At 49.3% G+C, this 18,337-nt stretch overlaps 1 protein-coding gene across 6 annotated transcripts in view; it reads right to left on the bottom strand.

Moving 5' to 3' along the window:
• The window catches only part of CGNL1 (cingulin like 1), a 153,771-nt gene that overhangs the window by 6,796 nt on the left and 128,638 nt on the right, over positions 1 to 18,337 (bottom strand). For all 6 annotated transcript variants that reach the window (XM_044390987.3, XM_057306330.1, XM_057306331.1 and 3 more), the window contains 4 exons: positions 18,126 to 18,278; positions 17,038 to 17,208; positions 13,655 to 13,816; positions 10,723 to 10,812 (listed from right to left, as the gene is read on the bottom strand). In XM_044390987.3, the coding sequence (XP_044246922.3) occupies positions 10,723 to 10,812; positions 13,655 to 13,816; positions 17,038 to 17,208; positions 18,126 to 18,278 (576 nt within the window). The remainder of the gene's footprint in view (positions 1 to 10,722; positions 10,813 to 13,654; positions 13,817 to 17,037; positions 17,209 to 18,125; positions 18,279 to 18,337) is intronic.

Here is an 18,337-nt window from a genome sequence, read left to right as displayed (position 1 = left end):
CCCGGCCAGCTCGGAGGATGTTGTCAGGGCACAGAGCTTCCGATGCTAACACTGAGCGTCCAGGCCAACGGGGAAGAGTCAGTGATCTGACATGCCCCAGAGCTACAGAACCAGTAAGAGCGGGGAAGCTAGCGCTCCTCTGAGCTCCTGACAGCCGGTGACAAGTTCAAACTTTGGAAAAGCCTTCTACACTTAGCCTATCTCGGACACTGCTAGATTTCTCCCTTCGTGTGCCAGAAACAAGTCAGCAAGAACACTGGGTAGCTCCAGGTGACCTGGCGAAGGCTAAACGTTACTGAGGATCTTGTCTATGTTAATAGGAAATGAGTCTAGCAGAGCAGTACCCGGAAAGAAATCCCATGGCCTGCCTCTGTTCCCCAATCCCCAGCGGGCTTTCAGCAGCTGTGACAGGAGCCCCAGACCCTGTTCCCAGGACTCTCCAGCAGAGGGCAGCCCGAAGAAGCCGGGAGAACCGACGGGGTGAACCAATAAAATAACACCACCCCTTCCTTCATAGGGTGGGGGTTCAGCCTGGGTAAGAGGTGCACCCACGAGTGTCCCTGGATGCCTGGGGTGCACCTGTAACAGTCTCACCGGCCTCATCTCCACCTGCATTTTCACCACCTGCACAAGCACCTGAGTAAGGGAAAAGCCCACCCCTCCCCCACCCTCTGCCTGGAAGGGGGGTGGTGCAGATAATAAGAAAATAAGAGGAAACATGACCCTGCTGGGCCAGGCTTGCATCTGCTCCCATCTCCCACTGTCCCTGCCATGGTGCAGGCACAGAAGGACAAGCAGTGTGGTGTGGCCCAGAGTGGGTGACAGGGAGTGCTGAGGAAGGAGGCTGGTGATGGGCAGGGTCTGGACCCGGAGGAGGCTGGGACTCTGCCCACAGGTAAGGGAGTACCTGGGTGGCCAAAACAAAAAACGCTCACATTTTTGCATTTCTGACCAGCAGGCTTGTAAGTCAGGGGGATTCAGAATTCTATAGCAGGGGACACTGACGCCTGGGGTGGTGATTGATACATGTGACCAGAGACAGCAGGACTAGAACCCAGACCAAGCCTACTCACAGTCCACTACGCCGCCTGCCCTGGCTCTCTGGACCAACTTGGTGCAAAGGCTTGACACGGATGTAGGGTTCAAATACAGCAGTCATGTAAAAACCAAGACATGGGAAGAAGGCAATCTCCTTAGGGCACCTTGTACGCAGCAGGGGAAAAATGCCAGCAATGCTAAGGGTCAGCACTAAGGGCAGAGCACGCAGAATTCCACCTGAGGCCTGGCTCCTACCCTGCCTGGCCCCAGAGCCCTCGAGAATCACCTGTTACAAAGGTGCTGGAATATTCCTGTACCTGCCATGTGAGTCCTAAGTCCACAGCTAAGGAATGCAGGCTCACAGCCCCGCTCCAAGCGTAGCCTCTAAACCGGCCGAGGCACCACACGGAGCGTGGAGGACGTCAGCACGCTGGGCCACGGGACTGCCATGTGCCTCGCGGGGGAGAGTGTGCTGTTCACGCCCCAGGGGCAGAGGCCAGGCCTTCACCGAGAATACGGTTAAACTGTCACTGGGATGGGAAGTCATGACATAGCCGGGCAGTGGTCTGGCTTCTCCTCTGGCTCGGAGTTCACTTGTGCGTGACCTCAGCCACCTCACCTCTGGGATGCAGACTTGTTTCTAACTCGAGGCGCTTGAATGAGACAGCCTGCGAAGGCCCTTCGAGGTGGCCGATCACACGGTGAAAGCACATTCTGGTAGGTGCTGTGTGGCTCTTCCCTTGAGGAAGCCAGCGGCAGTTACCTGCCCCTGCCCCCATCCTCCAGCTAGAGTAGCCGCCCCATCTCTCCAGACACCGAGGGGTGTCCCTGGAAAGGACATGCACGTACTTGCGTGCTAGGGCACAGCTGGTCTTGGAATGACAGGATGGGTGCGTTCCTTCGTTCCGACGACGTTATCAGCCCTAGGACACTGACAAAGACCAGCATAGGACCTGCTCTCATTGTAGCCTCATGGGGGACAAACAAATAAGTCCCGTACGTGTGGCACATGGCAGTGGTCACAGCACAAGCATAGAGGGCCAGGGAAAGGGCCCCTCAGCTGTGACCCACCTGAGAGGCCAGGCTCAGGCCGGGTAGAGAAAGCGGCGGGAGAGGGAACACAGCTTCCCAGACCAGGGCCTCCGGTGAGTCAGAGTCGGAGGTAAGCAAGAGGACGGGGTGCTGAAGGAACTGAATGGACTGGACTAGACATGCAGGGGCAGGGGACAGGCAGGTTAAGAGAGAGGGGACAGGGAGCAGTTCCACAGCTATTATTACACGGTGACAAGAGCGAGTTTGGATTGCACTTACTAAGGGAAGTCTTGAGCATTTTTACAATGCTGTTCATTTGGTCCTCAGCCCCCGGAGGAGGTGGGTCCTGTACCAGCCCCATCAACCCCTAGAGTCCAGGAGAGGCTGCAGACAGGCGCAGAGACCAAGTGGCACCAGCTGAAGCCACGGGCTTGATGAGCTCCCCAGGACAACTGTATGAAGAATGAAGAGGCCACAGAGCTGTGCCCTGGGGAGCACCCCTCCCGCCCCCGCCGATCTCCCATTAGGGGAGACTGGGACGAAACCAGGACACTGCCCTGTCCCATAAGCCAAGAAGGGTGAGGACTGAGGAAGGTCAGGCAGAAGGGAAACTGGGGAAAAGCACCTGAGCTGGAGAAGAAGTCGGCTCTGGAGGGCTCAGCAGAGAGGGGAAGCCTAGCCCAGAAACTGGGGAGGTGCCAGGCGCGAAGAGGTGGGTAACCGCCTCTCCTAGAACTCCAGCGGTGAGGAGATGGCCCCAAAGAGGGTTGTAATAGAGGCACCTGTTAACAGGTGGGGGTGAGCATCATGGAGAAGGGGAAGTTACAGACGCTGGACAGTTAACGAGAAGGGAGTTGGACAAGGAGACTGACCATGTATGGGGAGAAACAGGCTGCAGACCCAGTGCTGGGAGCAGCATGGAGTGGGAGAGAACTTTCTGAGCCTCTGAGAGAGAGAGCATAATGCAGGACTTAGGGGAGGCAGGCTCCTGTAGCTCAGAGGCATGGGAGGGAGGGAGGGACGGTAGGGAGTGAAAGGAAATTATTTCTCCAAAGGTGGGGGACAGGAAGAACAGTGAGCTTGTAGAGAGAGAAAGAAATTTAGAAATTTAGTTGCTGTGAGGCATTAGGCTGAAAAATACCAAAAGACAATAAGAGGCCAGCAGAGTGGAGGCAAGGGTGTGGCTGGAGCTGTATACAGCATCTGCTTTTAGGGGGCTGGGTGGTGGTTTCTGCAGCTGTGCTCCAGGCCTGAGGACCGAGGAGGGAAACATCAAGAATCAAAAGCTCCTGGTGACATACCTGGGGCGACTGCGAGTGTCCTGGGGATGTCTGGGCCCATCAGTCCTCCTGCCACCCTCTGAGGCAGATGCTATCACCCCATTTCCCAAGTGGGAGGTTCAGGAATGTTGGAAGCAGCTTTGGAATTCTAACCCAGGCTTTCTGGCTGAAAATCATTCACTCCTTTACTCCCTCTCGGCAAACGTGGAAGACCCAGGTCTCCCAATGAAGGGCAAATTGTACAAGGAGACAGCGTTCTGGAGGGGATTTCCACAGTGGAGTGGAGTGGGGCAGACAAGCTCTGGGGAGGAATTCAAGGACCACCAAGGGGCCGTGCAGCGCTGGGCCCAGACTGGAAGTTCAGGAAAATCCCTGTGACTCAAAGCAGGCAGCCAGTGGCCCACGTCTTACTTCCTTGGTGCCACTGATTGGAAAATCTGGGTCCTGCTAGGAACGGGGCCTCCCAGCGCAGAGGAGGACTCAGGGGGGCAGCATCCCAGAGGTCTCCTCAGGTTCAAGACCTCCCTGGAGGGATGTCTGGGGGGCTCAGTCGGTTAAGCATCTGCCTTCAGCTCAGGTCATGATCTCAGGGTCCTGGGATCGAGTCCTACATCGGGCTCCTTGCTCAGGAGTCCTGCATCGGGCTCCTTGGTTTCCTCTCCCTCTGCCTGCCACTCCCACTGCTTGTGCTCTCTCTCTCTCTGTCAAATACATAAAATCTTAAAAAACAAACAAAAAAAAACCCCAAAAAAACCCCTCATTGTTTAAAAAAAAAGAAATCTCCCTGGAGAGCCCCAGGCAAATAGTGATGCTCCAACCCCCCCCCAAAACCAAACCAAACCAAACCAAAAGTCATTATTTATACTCCCCTACATCCCCTCGAAAGATGGCTATTAAAATAGAATTGCAAAATAAATCAGAGCGAAGAACAGGAAGGAACAAATGTGCAACCATAACACTGAACAGTTACTGTGACTGGGCCGTCCATTCTTCCCGACTCTTTCGCAAACCAGGCGTTTTAGCAAGCGTGAGAGGCTTCCTTCAATGCTCCAAAAACGACAGCCTGACAGAAAACTCCAAAATAAATCCACTGCACAGAGCCTCATGCAAGGAAAATCATGTGAAGTGACAGACGATGCTCCCAACGCTGGCTTTTACCGTAAACCGGAAGAGTTTTAGCTCGGCTCAATACAGTGATCCCGAGGGCCGGCCCAATGACCTGAGAAAATTCCAGACCAGATCCTTCCTATCCTGAGCCCACACCGGCAGGAGAGGGGAGGGGAGGGGAGGGGAGGGGAGGGGAGGGGAGGAGGGGGGGAAGCGAGAGGAGGGAAGAGCCTCTGGCTTGGCCAGCTTCCTCCTGGGGACCAGAGAAGGAAATCTGAGGCTGGGAAAGCATTTCTTTATATAAGCTTAGTGCTTTACATGCTGTTTACCCTTCAACTATACTAAATAGACCGAACAAAAACTTTCCAGTCAAATTAAAACCAGAACGGGAGCTGAAGGCAACAGTTTATCACAGCTGGATTGACGGAATGCTAAACCTCGAGCATTTTGATCGGAAATAACAGTATCAGATTCCAGTGGGTTTATGTCAGAGGCACCCATGACCTCAGCCAGCTCTCAGGATTAGAAGCAGCTGCCTTCCGGGTTAATGAGAAGCCAAAGATATTTATGATCACTAATAACAATATTTCACCCCATCACCTGTGTTTACCATTGGGTGGTAGGGGGCCTTGGGACCTACACTCCTGGCTGGTATCAAAAATACCAGGAAGATCCTCAATCATAAGAGAGGAAAACTGTAATTAACCAACTATACACATTGGTTTGTTTTTTGTTTTGTTTTGATTTTTTTAGATTTTATTTATTTATTGGACAGAGAGAGACACAGCGAGAGAGGGAACACCAGCAGGGGGAGTGGGAGAGGGAGAAGCAGGCTTCCCGCCGAGCAGGGAGCCCGATGCAGCTCGATCCCAGGACCCTGGGATTATGACCTGAGCTGAAGGCAGACGCTTAAGGACCGAGCCACCCAGGCGCCCTTACACATTGGCTTTTAAGCCGCCCCTACAATCATAGCCAGTTCAGAGACTGGATCATTTCAATTAAAAGAAAAGACAAGACACCCCATTTTGATTTTTCAGTCACGGACTGCAAAGGAGCCTTATTTCCCAGTACCGTATCCTGCTGGATGCATCACCCTGGTGTGGACTGGGAGCAGATGTGAGCCAGCCACCTGGGAGCAGTTCCAAAAACGAATGCAGAGGTCCACAAGTTTATCCACTGGGATTTATTCTGTAGTTGCCAAGGCAACAGGGAAGCCTTACTCAGCCCCTGGAAAGACCATAAAGCCACCCAAAGCTTTGGAGCTGGTATTTTTCCTCTTGTCTGCCAGCTGCCTACATCCGAAGAATCATCTTTCCCCTGGGCTGGGTGATCTCAGCTTCCACGGCCAAGAAGACCCCTCTCCATTGAGGCCCAGCCCAACTGTTAACTGTTCGTACTCAACCACAGGCAACAACACACCAGTGCCCAGTGAACGAGAACATCAGCCTGCAGGACGCGAGTAAAACACACCAACGCCGAGCCTCTCTTTTACTATGTAAATCCTGGACTCACTGGACAGTCGAGAGAAGATCATAAATCTTTATCCGTATTAACACCATGGCCTTATTTTTAACCCGGGAATAGAGGCCCCAAATGTATTTGGGGAGGTCTTTACCAGTCTTAAGTCTGATGCTGGAATGATGGGGACAGGTGGGAGGCAGTAGGCTCTGGAGTCAAGTTCTGGCTCCGCCTCCAAGCTTCGGGACCCTAGGTGGTCGCTTACAAACCTGAAAACAATGACACAAGCCTGCACAGCAGGGGACATGGCTCCCAGCACTTAGCAAATCCTCAGTAAAGACAGCAAGTGTAAATGGAGACAAGGTTTTGGAGGAAGGAGAGAAAAAAGGATTTCTCTGGATTTAAAGAGACCAAAGCCAGTGAAATACCCACTATTTAAATCAATTTTCCTTCAGTTAACAAGTCAGAAAACTTCCTGCATCAGGTGAAACCATAATTGGGTGAGAAAACAAATACTCCTCACCTCTGTTTCACAGAATAAGACATGATTTTATCAAGTCTAAATTTATCCCTTCTCCTTTATGTTAGCCAGATGAGGAGATAAAATTCAAGCATCCAAAAAGTTTGAAAAAAATTTATATTAGGATTTCCTGAACTCATCAGTCTGAAAAATTACATCCTGAGCATGTGCGGAAAAGAACGGCTGGGAACTCACAAATGATGTGCCCAGCATTTACTGAGTGTCAAATGTATGCACAAGAAGGGGGAAAAAAACATACAAAGAATAGGGTGTTTGATTGCATAACTGTCTTTTCTATTCTCTGTCCCCGGCAACAGCCCCGTTGAGCTTCCTCCTGGTCTCCAGTTCTGCTGTCCTTACTCCCAACCCCACCACATTCATCTTCCAAAAATACTGTGTATGCTTCACTGTCTGCTCCACAGCCTTCAATGGCTCCCCACTGCCTTCAGGATAGGGTCCATTCAACACCTTCAACCTGCCTCTCCAAACTTATCTCCTATTATTCCCTTATGGAAACCAGAAACCTGATCAAGTCACAGTAGTCTGTTCATTGTCCCCCCAAACACTGTAAATACCCTAATTCACACTATCCATTCTGTCTAGGATTCCCTTCCCACACCTTGGTTTGTCTAAATCTAACCCTTTCTTCAAAACTAGCTCCAGGTTCACCTTCCTCTAGGAACACCCACCGTCACCCTTGCTATGATGGCCTTTCCTTCGTGAGCTGCCTGAATCCTGCACTTGGCATTGAGTATCTGTTGCTTTTTCTTATTAATTATCCATTTTGGGGGGCATCCTCCATCTCTTCAAACAGAGCACTCAAGGACAGGGACCGCTTTGGATTATTTCTGCAGCCTCACCACAATGCTATCTGTGCACACAGTAGGTATCCATCACAGCTTACGAGCTCCAGTCGAGAGAACCTTGGTTGGGGGGTCAGGAGATCTAAGGCCAGCTCTGCAACTGACTACCTGTGTGAGCCGGACAGATCGGCGGTGGGGGGCGGCGGGGGGGGGGGAGTTGGGCCTCAGATCTCTTGTGCACTGCACAAGAAATCTGGGGAGAGGAACTCGGAGGTCCTTGCCAGATCTAAGAGTCTGTGAAAAGGGCTGGCCATTTGCTCATATTGCTGGAAAACCTTTTTTTCCCCCTAGCTTTTCCACCTAAGCCTGGCCACTAAGACTAGGGAAAAAATGAGAGATGTTTGGGGAAAGTAAAATTCAGAAGAGGTGCTTATAAGAATGCAGAGTTTAAGTAAGAGCTGTAGCCTTTTTTCTTTTCAATTTAAAGAGAGCAAGAGCCAAAAAGTCTAACTCCCCACGCCTTCCCGTTTCAGTGCCTGGAAGCCGTTTGCTGAACGTCAGGGGCTGATACCAGACAGGAGCCATTTCCTGTTCCTCAGGGTATGTCCCTGTTACAGAGGCATCACAGGTCAGTGTTTGAGGCAGGAGAGAAGAAGGGGCCTTAGGTTTGGAAGTTTCCCCTTTCTTTGATTCTGGAAGGAAGGCAGCCGGCACACGGCCCTAAAGGTTAACCTAAGTGGATTGAAATTAGAGGCAAAAAAGAAGTCTCAGCTTGACCTCAGCATTGAATAAGAATTAAATGCTGGGGCGCCTGGGTGGCTCAGTCGTTAGGCGTCTGCCTTCGGCTCAGGTTGTGATCCCAGGGTCCTGGGATGGAGCCCCACATCAGGCTCCCTGCTCCACTGGGAGCCTGCTTCTTCCTCTCCCACTCCCCCTGCTTGTGTTCCCTCTCTCGCTGGCTGTCTCTCTCTCTCTGTCAAATAAATAAATAAAATCTAAAAAAAAAAAAAAGAATTAAATGCTGTCCTGTGAGGCAGGTATTTGGTCAACCCAGTTCTCTACGCTACCCTTTCTCATACAAATCCTGAGGCGGCAAAGGCCAGAAGAGAAACCTCCCCTCAGGAGTTTTGTTTTATTGTCGTTTTAGCAATTCCTGTGTCAAGGTGAACACGACACTCTGTTCCTCCACTATGACGGACACCAGGCTTCACCCCCCAACCCACCACCTCAGGGAGGGCAAGGACAAGAAAGGAAATAGAAGGAGAAAACCGAATGAACAGGGCAAACAGGCTAAGTCCCTAAGAGGGACTCAGACACTTGTCAGAGCAGCTCGGTGCTGGAATTTGAGAAGAGTCGTACTTTCCCAGACATTAGAGACTGTGCTCAGAGAGCCTGGGACCTTCCTGGAACTCCATGGGCCTGGCTCAGGTGTCAGGCCTGGGACTCGAAAATCCATGCTCTTTCCAATAGACCAAGTTCATTCCCTTAACCTCCTCCCTGGGCTTACTTCAAGTTCTGGCTCAAAGTATCTTCAACCTTGGCCATATCTCGGAGAGCAGTTCTAGGCCTCATGTGCTCAGGTGAAAGGAGGGATCGAGTGATCAGTTTTCTTCAGGTTGGGCCATCAGCTGAGCCAAGGGAGGCAACTACTTTCTGTTTCGGTGTGTCTGTGTTTTGGTTTTGGTGTAAAACATGGGGCCGGGGAGTCTGTTCTGCCTGCCTGGTTATCGACAGGATGATACACTTCGCCCCCGTTCCTCCCTGCCTAAGTCCCGAGCAGTATTAGCAAAACAAATTCACGGCTACTTCTGTTATCACGAATGCTTAGCAGATCCTGAAATCCCCCATGGCACTGTAGGGGCTCGGCCACACGGGCAGAAACGCATCACCAAGCAGCTTTTATACCAAGGAAAGAACCTAACAAAATGCAGACTTTAGTACCAATGTACAAGGGCTCAAGTGTCAAGGTTGGGCAATCCATCCGGACTTGACGGTTTCATGGACGTCTTTCCCTAAGCTTCTGCAGCTCCGGCTGGCTGGGCTGCCCCTGCCTTGAGCGGGACGCTACGAGCACAGCACTGGAACGTGCAGAAGGAACTGAACCTGAGCTCAGGGAAGAGAGGAGGGAGCCCCGGACTGGAATTTCTGCACTCTCAGAAGCAAAACAGCATGACTGTCTTACTTGTTTGGAAAGAACCTGTCAGTAGGGAAACAATGGCTGATGGAAAAGAAGCCAGTGATTCCCCTTCAACTTTGAAGAGAGGCTACCATCTTGGAATGGCATTGTCCCCAAGCATTACAGAATCGCCAGTGCTTGGTTGTCCTGAGGTGGGGGAAAGGGGGCGCACGCGCCAAAGTGGAAGACTAACCAAAGGAAAGAGCTTGTTTGGATAAAGAAGATTTTGCCCAAATTAACTTGCATTTCAGATTTTTAATTTTAATCCTTTATGCAGATAAAATTTCCTCATTTGTACTCAGCATCATCCAAGGCTTTTAGGTTTTGTTTGCATTGTTTATTTAAGAAAGTGCCCAAAGCAAATCAAGAGGTGAAGCGCTTTCTAAAGTCTATGTATGGTTTCTCTGGTACCATTTTTCAGAAGCCCCGCGTGCAACTAAGTTGTCATTGAAAGTACATCCCTTCAGAGCTTTCTACAGGTATCTACAGGTATCATGGAAATGAAAGGCTGAGATCAGTGAATATAGGTTCTTTTCAAAACTGCCACTGCGTATTCTGAATCCTGTCCCATAATGTTTCCACATGTGATCTGTCAACTGGTTTGGGCGAGGCAGCCAGTTAAAGGGACCACTGCTTTCCAGTGACCGGACTCCCTATCCCCAGGACAGAACTCAGCCGCTCTCAACTTTTTTTTAATTAAAAAATGGAAGCAACATTCCAAAACCTTCGGATTACATGAGTGTCATTTGGGAAATCAGTTCTATTATCTACAGTGTGAGGACAACCAGCACTGCCCTTGGCTGCCTCCTAGTGTTGCCGTACAGATCAAGGGTAAGTGGAATTCCTCACTTTGAAAACTGCAGGAAACATTCACTTGGAAGAGGCTGTTACTGCACCGTCAATGCCTCATAGGTGTCTGTATTGCTCTTTGGCTTGTAAAGTTCTTAAAGGAAAAGTCTGCACCATGCCCGCCACTTTCCGTGGCACTACCACAGTACCAGCTACCCAATTTCACACAGTTGCTTGTTGGACTCAGGATTCTTAGGACTCTGCTCTAAAAGCGCTTTGCCTATTATGGCTGATGGACTGTTACCCATAACCACTCTGGAAACTAGCACTTTGCATGCTTTATGTTACATATTACACCTCCCTCTTCATGGCTTAGTATGGTGAGCACTACCCAGCCCTCCATCATTTCTATAATGCAAGAACTTTTCTTCCGTCCTTTAGCCGAATCCTTGGGTTTCACCTCTCACATTTCCTTTTCCATGAAGGATGATCCATTCATCATTCAACTACAGACAATACCTGTTCCCTGCTCCGAGTGATCCTCTCAGACAGCAAATCCGAGTTATTTCTTTCTTCTTCCAGTTCCATCTCCAGCTGAGACACCTTGTCCTAAGAAAGAAGGAAGACACAAACACAGCCCTGTTGAACTCGCACTGACCCAAGTGGAGTGCAAGGACGGCTCTGGGGAAGGCAAACCTCGAAGGCAGGTCAGAGCTGAGTATCACTAGAGTTTGGGGAAATGATGCATGTCCTTCTCATATTGCCTGAAAAACCGTGTTGTGTTGCTTTCATAATGTAAGATGTAATTGCGCATTTTAAAAATACATGAAAGGAGAAAAAATATGACCCTAAACCCTAACATAAGCCCTAAGGATATTTTAGCCTGTTTCCTTCATATCTTTTTCCCCCTTATGAATCAGTAACTTTACAAAGACCTACCTAAGCCTAAGGTCCCTAAGTTACCTGTTAAAAGACAATGTGGGAGCTCAGATATCCTCCAAGACACATTTCTCTAAAAACTCCAAGCTTTGGACAACGCTTTCCCTCCCTCCTGCTCAGAGTTTCCAAGAGCCTTGCAGGAGTAAAGGCCACGACGTACTATTGCCCCCACCTGTTTTTCTAGGGCACCTCATACACTTCATGCATTATGCAGTCAGTCCCAAATCTGCACCCGAGGAACACAGAGACAGCGGTGGCCCAGTCATTACAGAAGAATTGTCATTTCTGTCTTCCTTGCTGGCTCCTCATTTGACACCATTGAGTGCTCGGAGAAAAGCATGTCAAAGTAGCTGTGTGTATGAAAAAAGAGGCTTCTAACACCAACCACCCTACCTAGAAATAGGGGCTTGTGAGGTCTGTGCACAAGTTTCTCCTGTCACTAGCCAGTGTGTCAGAAATCTGGGTTAACTCAGCACCACACTCGCTAAAAACCAAAAGGCATCATGAGATTTGAAACCTGAGTCTGCAGCATCTGTAGGTAAACACTGTCCCTGAAATTGTCAGAGTGGGCTGACAAGCTACGGACTTCCTCATGTGAACGAGTACATGTCTGTGAATGCCTTCCCCGCTGGTGAACGAAATCTACAGGGAACCCCAAAAGCTCTCTCCCGTGAGCTGAGAGGCTCAAAGACCAACTTGGAACCGAGCGCCCGGTTCTGCACCGACCCTCCTATGTTCAGTGGTCCCCGAGGTCTCCGAGGCCAGTTCCGCTCTTGGCAGAAATCACCGAGGGTCCACAAGTGCTGCGTTTCCATAAAACAGCCACCTGAGTCCCTGAGTTTACAGAAAATGCCTGTTGTTGAGAGAGCTCTCGAGTCCTGAGAATTAATTTGTTAAGTGCTAGTGAAGGAACAGGCAAGATATTCGTCACAGCAGGATAGTCCGGCCGGCTGCCTCTGAGCGGAGGAAACACTCGTCCAGCGAGCTGCTCAGTGGTAGGGCCTTGAGAGCTATTCATTCAGTCATTAATGGAGAAATACCTAAAAGAGTGCTCAGGGGCAAGTGAAGCCCAGCCATGTCACTGCTTCCAGACTTTGAGCTGGCAAAAGGAAATGTTCTAGAATGTTCTAGAAGAAGATAACAACCCAATGTTTAGCGAAAAGCACCTCCTCACAGGGCTCTCTCTCTTCCTGTCTAAAATCTGTACTATTCAGAACCCACCGGGAGCATTCAGGGGCCCAGGTCAGGGGTCAGTACACCAAAGGTTCTCACGCCGCTGCCTGACACGGCTTTAGCTCGCTTTGAACCAGATTGTTTGGTCCTTGAAAAATCACTTCCTAGTTAACTGGGTTGACCTTAGCTTGCCTTAAAATGACCCCCTCTAATGAGGTCAGAAGCAGGACAATAGCAAAATACACAGCAGTCCTACAAAAGAACAATAAAACTGCAACCAGGTTATTCTAAAGGGGCCCATCTAATAAAATCTTTAATGTTGAAACATCCCTCCCTAGATGGCAATTGCTACTAAGTCCCCTGGAGGTTTTAAAAGTTATTTTTATTTATTTGCAAAACTGAATCAGAAATTCCATTGATTTTAAATTCAAACCATCTCTCCCTGTCCTCGAGCACTGTCTTTTTTCAAAACCTTGACAATTTTAACTTCTCCCATAGGTCTAGGGCTGATTCTCTCCCTCTCCAAATTCCACTGGGATGGGGGTGTGTGTGTGTTTGGGGGGTGTTCTGATTTAGGGCTGGTTTTGTTCTTGAGGATTATTCTTTTTTATAAGCTCAGGTGGACTGATGTTAAGATTCCTCCTGTTCTGCTCAGTAGCTTGTGCATGTTTCGATTGTATTACCTGATTTACATTTTTCTACCATGCTGTGTTTTCATCCTGGGAACAGGTCACCCCCAGCTGGTGACCCCAGCAAGCACGTTCTGACATACTGTCTTAGACTATGGATATATGGTGTATCCAAAAATAAATTGAGCCACAGTTTGCTGTGAGCTTTGGCAAAGCTGGATCATCTTTCAGGAAAAAAAGGGCCAGAGTCAGGAGACAGGAATGGAGCGTGTCATGTGACAAATGAGGCCTGGGTGTCCCCAGGAGTTAGGTGGTGTGGGTCCAAGGCACAGCTCAGCCCCTCTCTAGATTTGCAGCCGTCTTGTCTCCTCTGCAGAAGGAGCATGTCCCAAAGCAACCAACAGAAAATGCACTGTCTACGTGCCCATATGTAAAATCACCTGGCCTCTGTGGGGCTCTGTTTTGCTTCCTCGTCAAGACAATGAGGGCACTGTGCTAAACCGTTTCCATCATTCCTTTTGTCCTAAGAGTCTACAAACTACCAGCTTCTTCCTCAAATCAAGAAATGCCTTTACTAATATCTGGCTGTTCCAGAGAATAAAAACTGAAGGCATCCCAAAGGCTTAGGTGTGCACACCTAAGAAAGGTCACTTCTGTGTCCCGTGCTCGCCCTGCACGGGCCCCAGCTCACACTCGCACGGCCTACAGACCTCCATCTGCTTGACGAGTCGGCTTCGGTCGTCTTTGAGGTGACTCTTGGCCTCCAGCTCGTACTCCAGGTCCTTCAGCGTCTGCTCCAGAAGCTGCCTTTTTGTAAGCGCTTCATCCTGAGCTCTCTGGTAGTCTCGTAACTCCTCCTCCATCAGGCGCATCTAGAGGGAGGAGCGGGCGGTTACCTGGGTGCCTCAGGAGACCATCTGGACAGACAGCGCAGAGGCTGACCCCAAAGATGATCACGGGGATGCCCACATACTGCAGACCAGAAGACCCTGAGCCAGTTCCAGCTCCTTCTGGGCCTCCGTTTCCTCTCCTATAAAAAGAAGCAGCTTCGTAGCTACAGGTAGCAACCCACGGGGTTATAAATTCAATTCAGTAGATGTCGGCCAGCATTTTGAAATTTAATAGAACAGAAAATATCAGAGTACGAGCAGATGTTGTTTTGTGAAACCTTTGGACTAGACACTCCTACATTTGTATGACGTATATATTACTGGGTTGTGATGGGATATGTAGTTCCTACTATACGGGTCATGGCCAAACACACTCGAAAGCCACCAAACGAGGTAAAGTGCTTCCCACAGTGCAATTTATTACCCACCTGCACCAGCATCATCTCCATGGAGGGTCAAAATGAGGGGGAAATAAAAATGAAATTAATGACCCCAGAACAACCCGGAAGCACAAAATCTAATAATATAAACATGCATATTAGGTGAAACCGTCTGCTCTCTAGAACAAAATCGTCCAGCAGTTGTCATAATTTACAGTGTTTTTTTCATCCACCAGGTGGCACTGAACTAACAGCTTTGAAGAAAGTGCAACAAAGAGGATACACAAGGGGTTGTTGTCCCTGTTCTCTGCTTCTCTGGAATCTCCCAGAGGGGACCAGCCACCTCAGGACACCGTAGGTGTTCCTCAAACATGTGTGTGGATTGATTCAGTGAAGACCAAGACTATCTGTTTCGTTTCCAACTTCCTTCCCTCTTGGAGCTGGTACAGGATATCGAGTGAAGGCACAGCCGTGGGAATAACTAACAACACCAGGGGTTTAGCTCCTTCAGAGAGTATGTGACAGTGAGTGGCGAACTCCATTCGAGAATAGCATCCTTTGGGGTTATTTTCACAGAGAAGTTGGGGAAGCCTCAAAGATAGTCTTGTGCGGTTAGGCTAGTTTCAGGAGCCCGGTGGGAAGACTTTAGGAAATGGGTTCCTCTCATGGAGGCTGACAGGAACCCCTGACCTTTCTATGAGAACAGCACAGCCTTGAAGAAGACTTCTCCAGATAAAGACCTTCGTCTGGTGTGGTGGTAACTGAGACCCTCCTAACATCTTGCAAGGGCTCTGTCAAAAACAGTACTCAATGAGGCCGTGCCCCAGAGAACACGGATGGTGTCTGGGATCACAAGCGCTACGATCCACACTAGTGCTCCCTTTAAGTACTCAGAACTGCCCTTCGCAAAGCGGGGTTCACACAATAAAGCAACAGCGACCCCCGAGTCTTCATTCTCTGGATATAACCTTCCTCAGAATCTCCCTGGCTCCACACTGAAGGCAAAACACATCAAATGTTTACTTCTTTTAAAGCAAAGAAGGCCGTGCTTTGCCCCTGAGGATAGACCCCTGCCCCTTCTATGTTAATGGACAGCTTTCTCTCAGCTCAACCAAAACACGGGGTTGGGAGCCGTGAACAGAGGTGAGCTTGAGTTTTTCAAGGATCCAGGGTGACCCTGGCTTGTCAATTCACTTTTGTTTTCAACAACTCCACTGACTTCCATAGCTTGACGCAGGGCGGTATCTGCCAGCACTTTCCTTCCAGAATCATGAGGTGTCCGTTTCTGCCATTCAGATGGAAACTCTGTCTCACAGGGCTGCACCACTGAGAAAAATCCTAGGAAGGGCCATCTTTGTTTTCATCGTAAGGGATTTTTTTTTGAATGACTGCCCTTTTATAAATGATCCTGGTCTCCTTCTGGCCTTAACTAATCTCTCTGGGTCTCAGTTTCCTCATCGAACTAGAGGATCTCTGAAGTTCCTTCCGATCCAAAGATTCTAGCAAATAATAACCATTACACAGAAAGCAACAGGAAGCACTTTGCGGGAGTCATCGTGACACTGAGATTTTTCTGAAATCAAAGCAGCACACCATGTGTTTGTTGGCGGTCTGGCAAATACCCGAATCTCCCCTCCCATTTGCCGTAGAAATGCAAATGACTTTCTTTAAATGCCAGAGAGAACTGTGATGTCACTATGCTAATTTCAGTTATTGGGACCCTGCATCTTCTGTTCCTGCAGCAGAGGGGACCTGTTATCAGGATCCTTTCAGAAATGTTCTATAAGTCTGTAATAAATACCCATTGTTCTTTCACACAGTTCCAGCACTGACTCATGGGCGACATTTCTTTGATCATCAAAGATATTAAGTTTGTTTTTTAAAGAAAAACTTGTTTTCCTGTGGAATCCTGACGCTCTTGGCACTGCTTATGAAGAAAACCAGGCCTTGGACTCTAAAAAAAAACCTTAATATTGGTGTCCAGGATATACAAACCCTCGGCTCTCTAGCCTCATGCGTTATCTCGTTTCATTATTAAATCATCATTATTTGGTGTATTTTAAAGAGATAAAAACAGATGCTCAGAAAATTGGGGTAAGTTGATCAAGGTCATCCAGCCGGCAAGAGGCAAAACGAGAAATCAGCATACACTGTACTTGTGTTTTAGAGCCTTCAGCTTTCCATTAAAATAATCAAAAACATGCCTTTATTTTTCTCAGCTCTTTACAAGTCAAGACTGAAGGGAGCTAGTGTTTGAGTTACTTTGCTCTACTATTCCTAAATATAAAACTAAAAATATGTTTTAATAATTTCAGTACTCATAAATTCCTGAAGATTTCTTTTTGTCTCCATTGTCATTGTTCTGAAGCTTGAGTCCACCACACCTGTTCTAATAAAAGTCAACATTTTATAAATGAATGTCAAAAAGCAATTGTTTACTATAATCCACGTTCTAGGGTCAAAGTAAAACACTAACACGCACGAATCATTAGGACACAGCTGGGTATACCAGTGGTGCTCCCTAAATGGCAGCAAAACATTTTAGGCAGAAACTCTTGGATTAACCGAGAAAATGGTCGCTTTGAAGTTGTATCAATTTCACCCCAGAGGCCCTGGGACTTTGCGTCTTAGAACGCCATTTGCGCCATGGGACCATCCTAAGGTTAACACGGAAGAATCAAGCCCAAATGCTGTCTTCTGACGCACACCGTACCCTGAGTCTCTCCTAGAAGAGCTGCGAAGCAGTCTCACAGGATACTTTGCACAGGCGTGGGGGGTGGGGGTAGGGCTAAACCAGGAACCGACCGACGGGCCAGGCATTACCTCATCCTGCAGTTTCATGGTAGTCAGACGTGACTTTTCCGCCTCTAGGGTTTTCTCCTTCAACTGCCTCTGCATTTCTGCAAGCTCCCTGCGATTTTTCTCCTTGTACTCATCCAGCTGGTTCTGGAGCTCCAGGGTCGATATGCGGGACACCTCGACAATGTCAGCCATCTGCAAGGAGTGACACGGACGTGAGCCCACCCTGTGACGTTCCAGCTAGGGCCCGAGAGCTAGGTTTGGGTCCCATCAAAACACAGAGCACGTCCCCTCCTCTTTCTTCCATAACCTCCCCAAAGGCTTTGCGAAGCACCTGGTCATGGGCCGCCCAGGCTTAGTCACCTCGAACTTGGAAGCAGCAAGGAGGAGCGAGCAAGCACCCCTTGGCGGCTAGATACATAGACCTGGTCACGCCCTTGCTTTGCCACTTACCAGCTACGTAACTGGGCCATGCACTTAAGCCTCACTGGGCGTCTGTGCGGTCCTCTTCGGAGGTACTGGACTCATCCTATCTACCTTACAGAGGGGTGTTGTCAGAATTAATACGTAAGCGCTAGAATTCCAGTTACAAAATAGCTCGTACAGTGACTGGTACGTAGTACGTAGCAGAAGATGGCAGGTGCCCCAGTGGGCTCCTAGGATGTGGGAGCCCGTCAGCCTTGTGCCTCTCCCCTTCTGGGTGTTTCAGGGCAAAGATGAGCAGAGAAGAGGAGTAGCAACTAGTGGACTTTGAAACCGCCTTTCCCGTTCCTGGACAAGAAAGACGGGTGCAAATGCAGACGCTACCCATGAATGCAGAGGTTCTGATTCAGGTGACATTTGTTAAGTCTGCCCTTACGTGCCAGGTTTCCTCGGGAGATTGTGGAAAGGAGCTGGGCCCAGAATCCAGAGGGTACTGGCGTTTTCTAGACCAGTTTCCCTTTAACTGGGATTCTCAGCAAGTCCAAAGAGCTGCTTCAGGGGATCTGGGACTCTGACACATGCATGCTTAGACATAAGTGCAGGCTTCCTCAGCTCTCATCAGGCCCTCAGAGGGTGCTGGGCCCCCGTCCAGGTGTCCCGCCCACACCTTTTGCTCCCCCGTCCCTCACCTCCTTCTGCAGTTTCTCGATGGTCTTGTCCAGGTGCCATCGCTCATTCTCCATCTCGTTCTTCAGTCTCCTTAACTGCTCCTTCTGCTCTGTCTCATCTTTGAGCTTCTCAGACAACTGCTTCTGCTCCTGGGTGGCCCGACTCAGATTTCTCTGCAGACGGCAGGGAAGGGACAGTGCGGTCACCCTCTTACCAGGTCAGCCGCAGGAAC

Source organism: Ursus arctos, unplaced genomic scaffold (genome assembly GCF_023065955.2).
Source record: "Ursus arctos isolate Adak ecotype North America unplaced genomic scaffold, UrsArc2.0 scaffold_36, whole genome shotgun sequence".
Classification (NCBI taxonomy): Eukaryota; Metazoa; Chordata; class Mammalia; order Carnivora; family Ursidae; genus Ursus; species Ursus arctos.
This window is presented reverse-complemented; position numbering and strand designations above follow the sequence as displayed.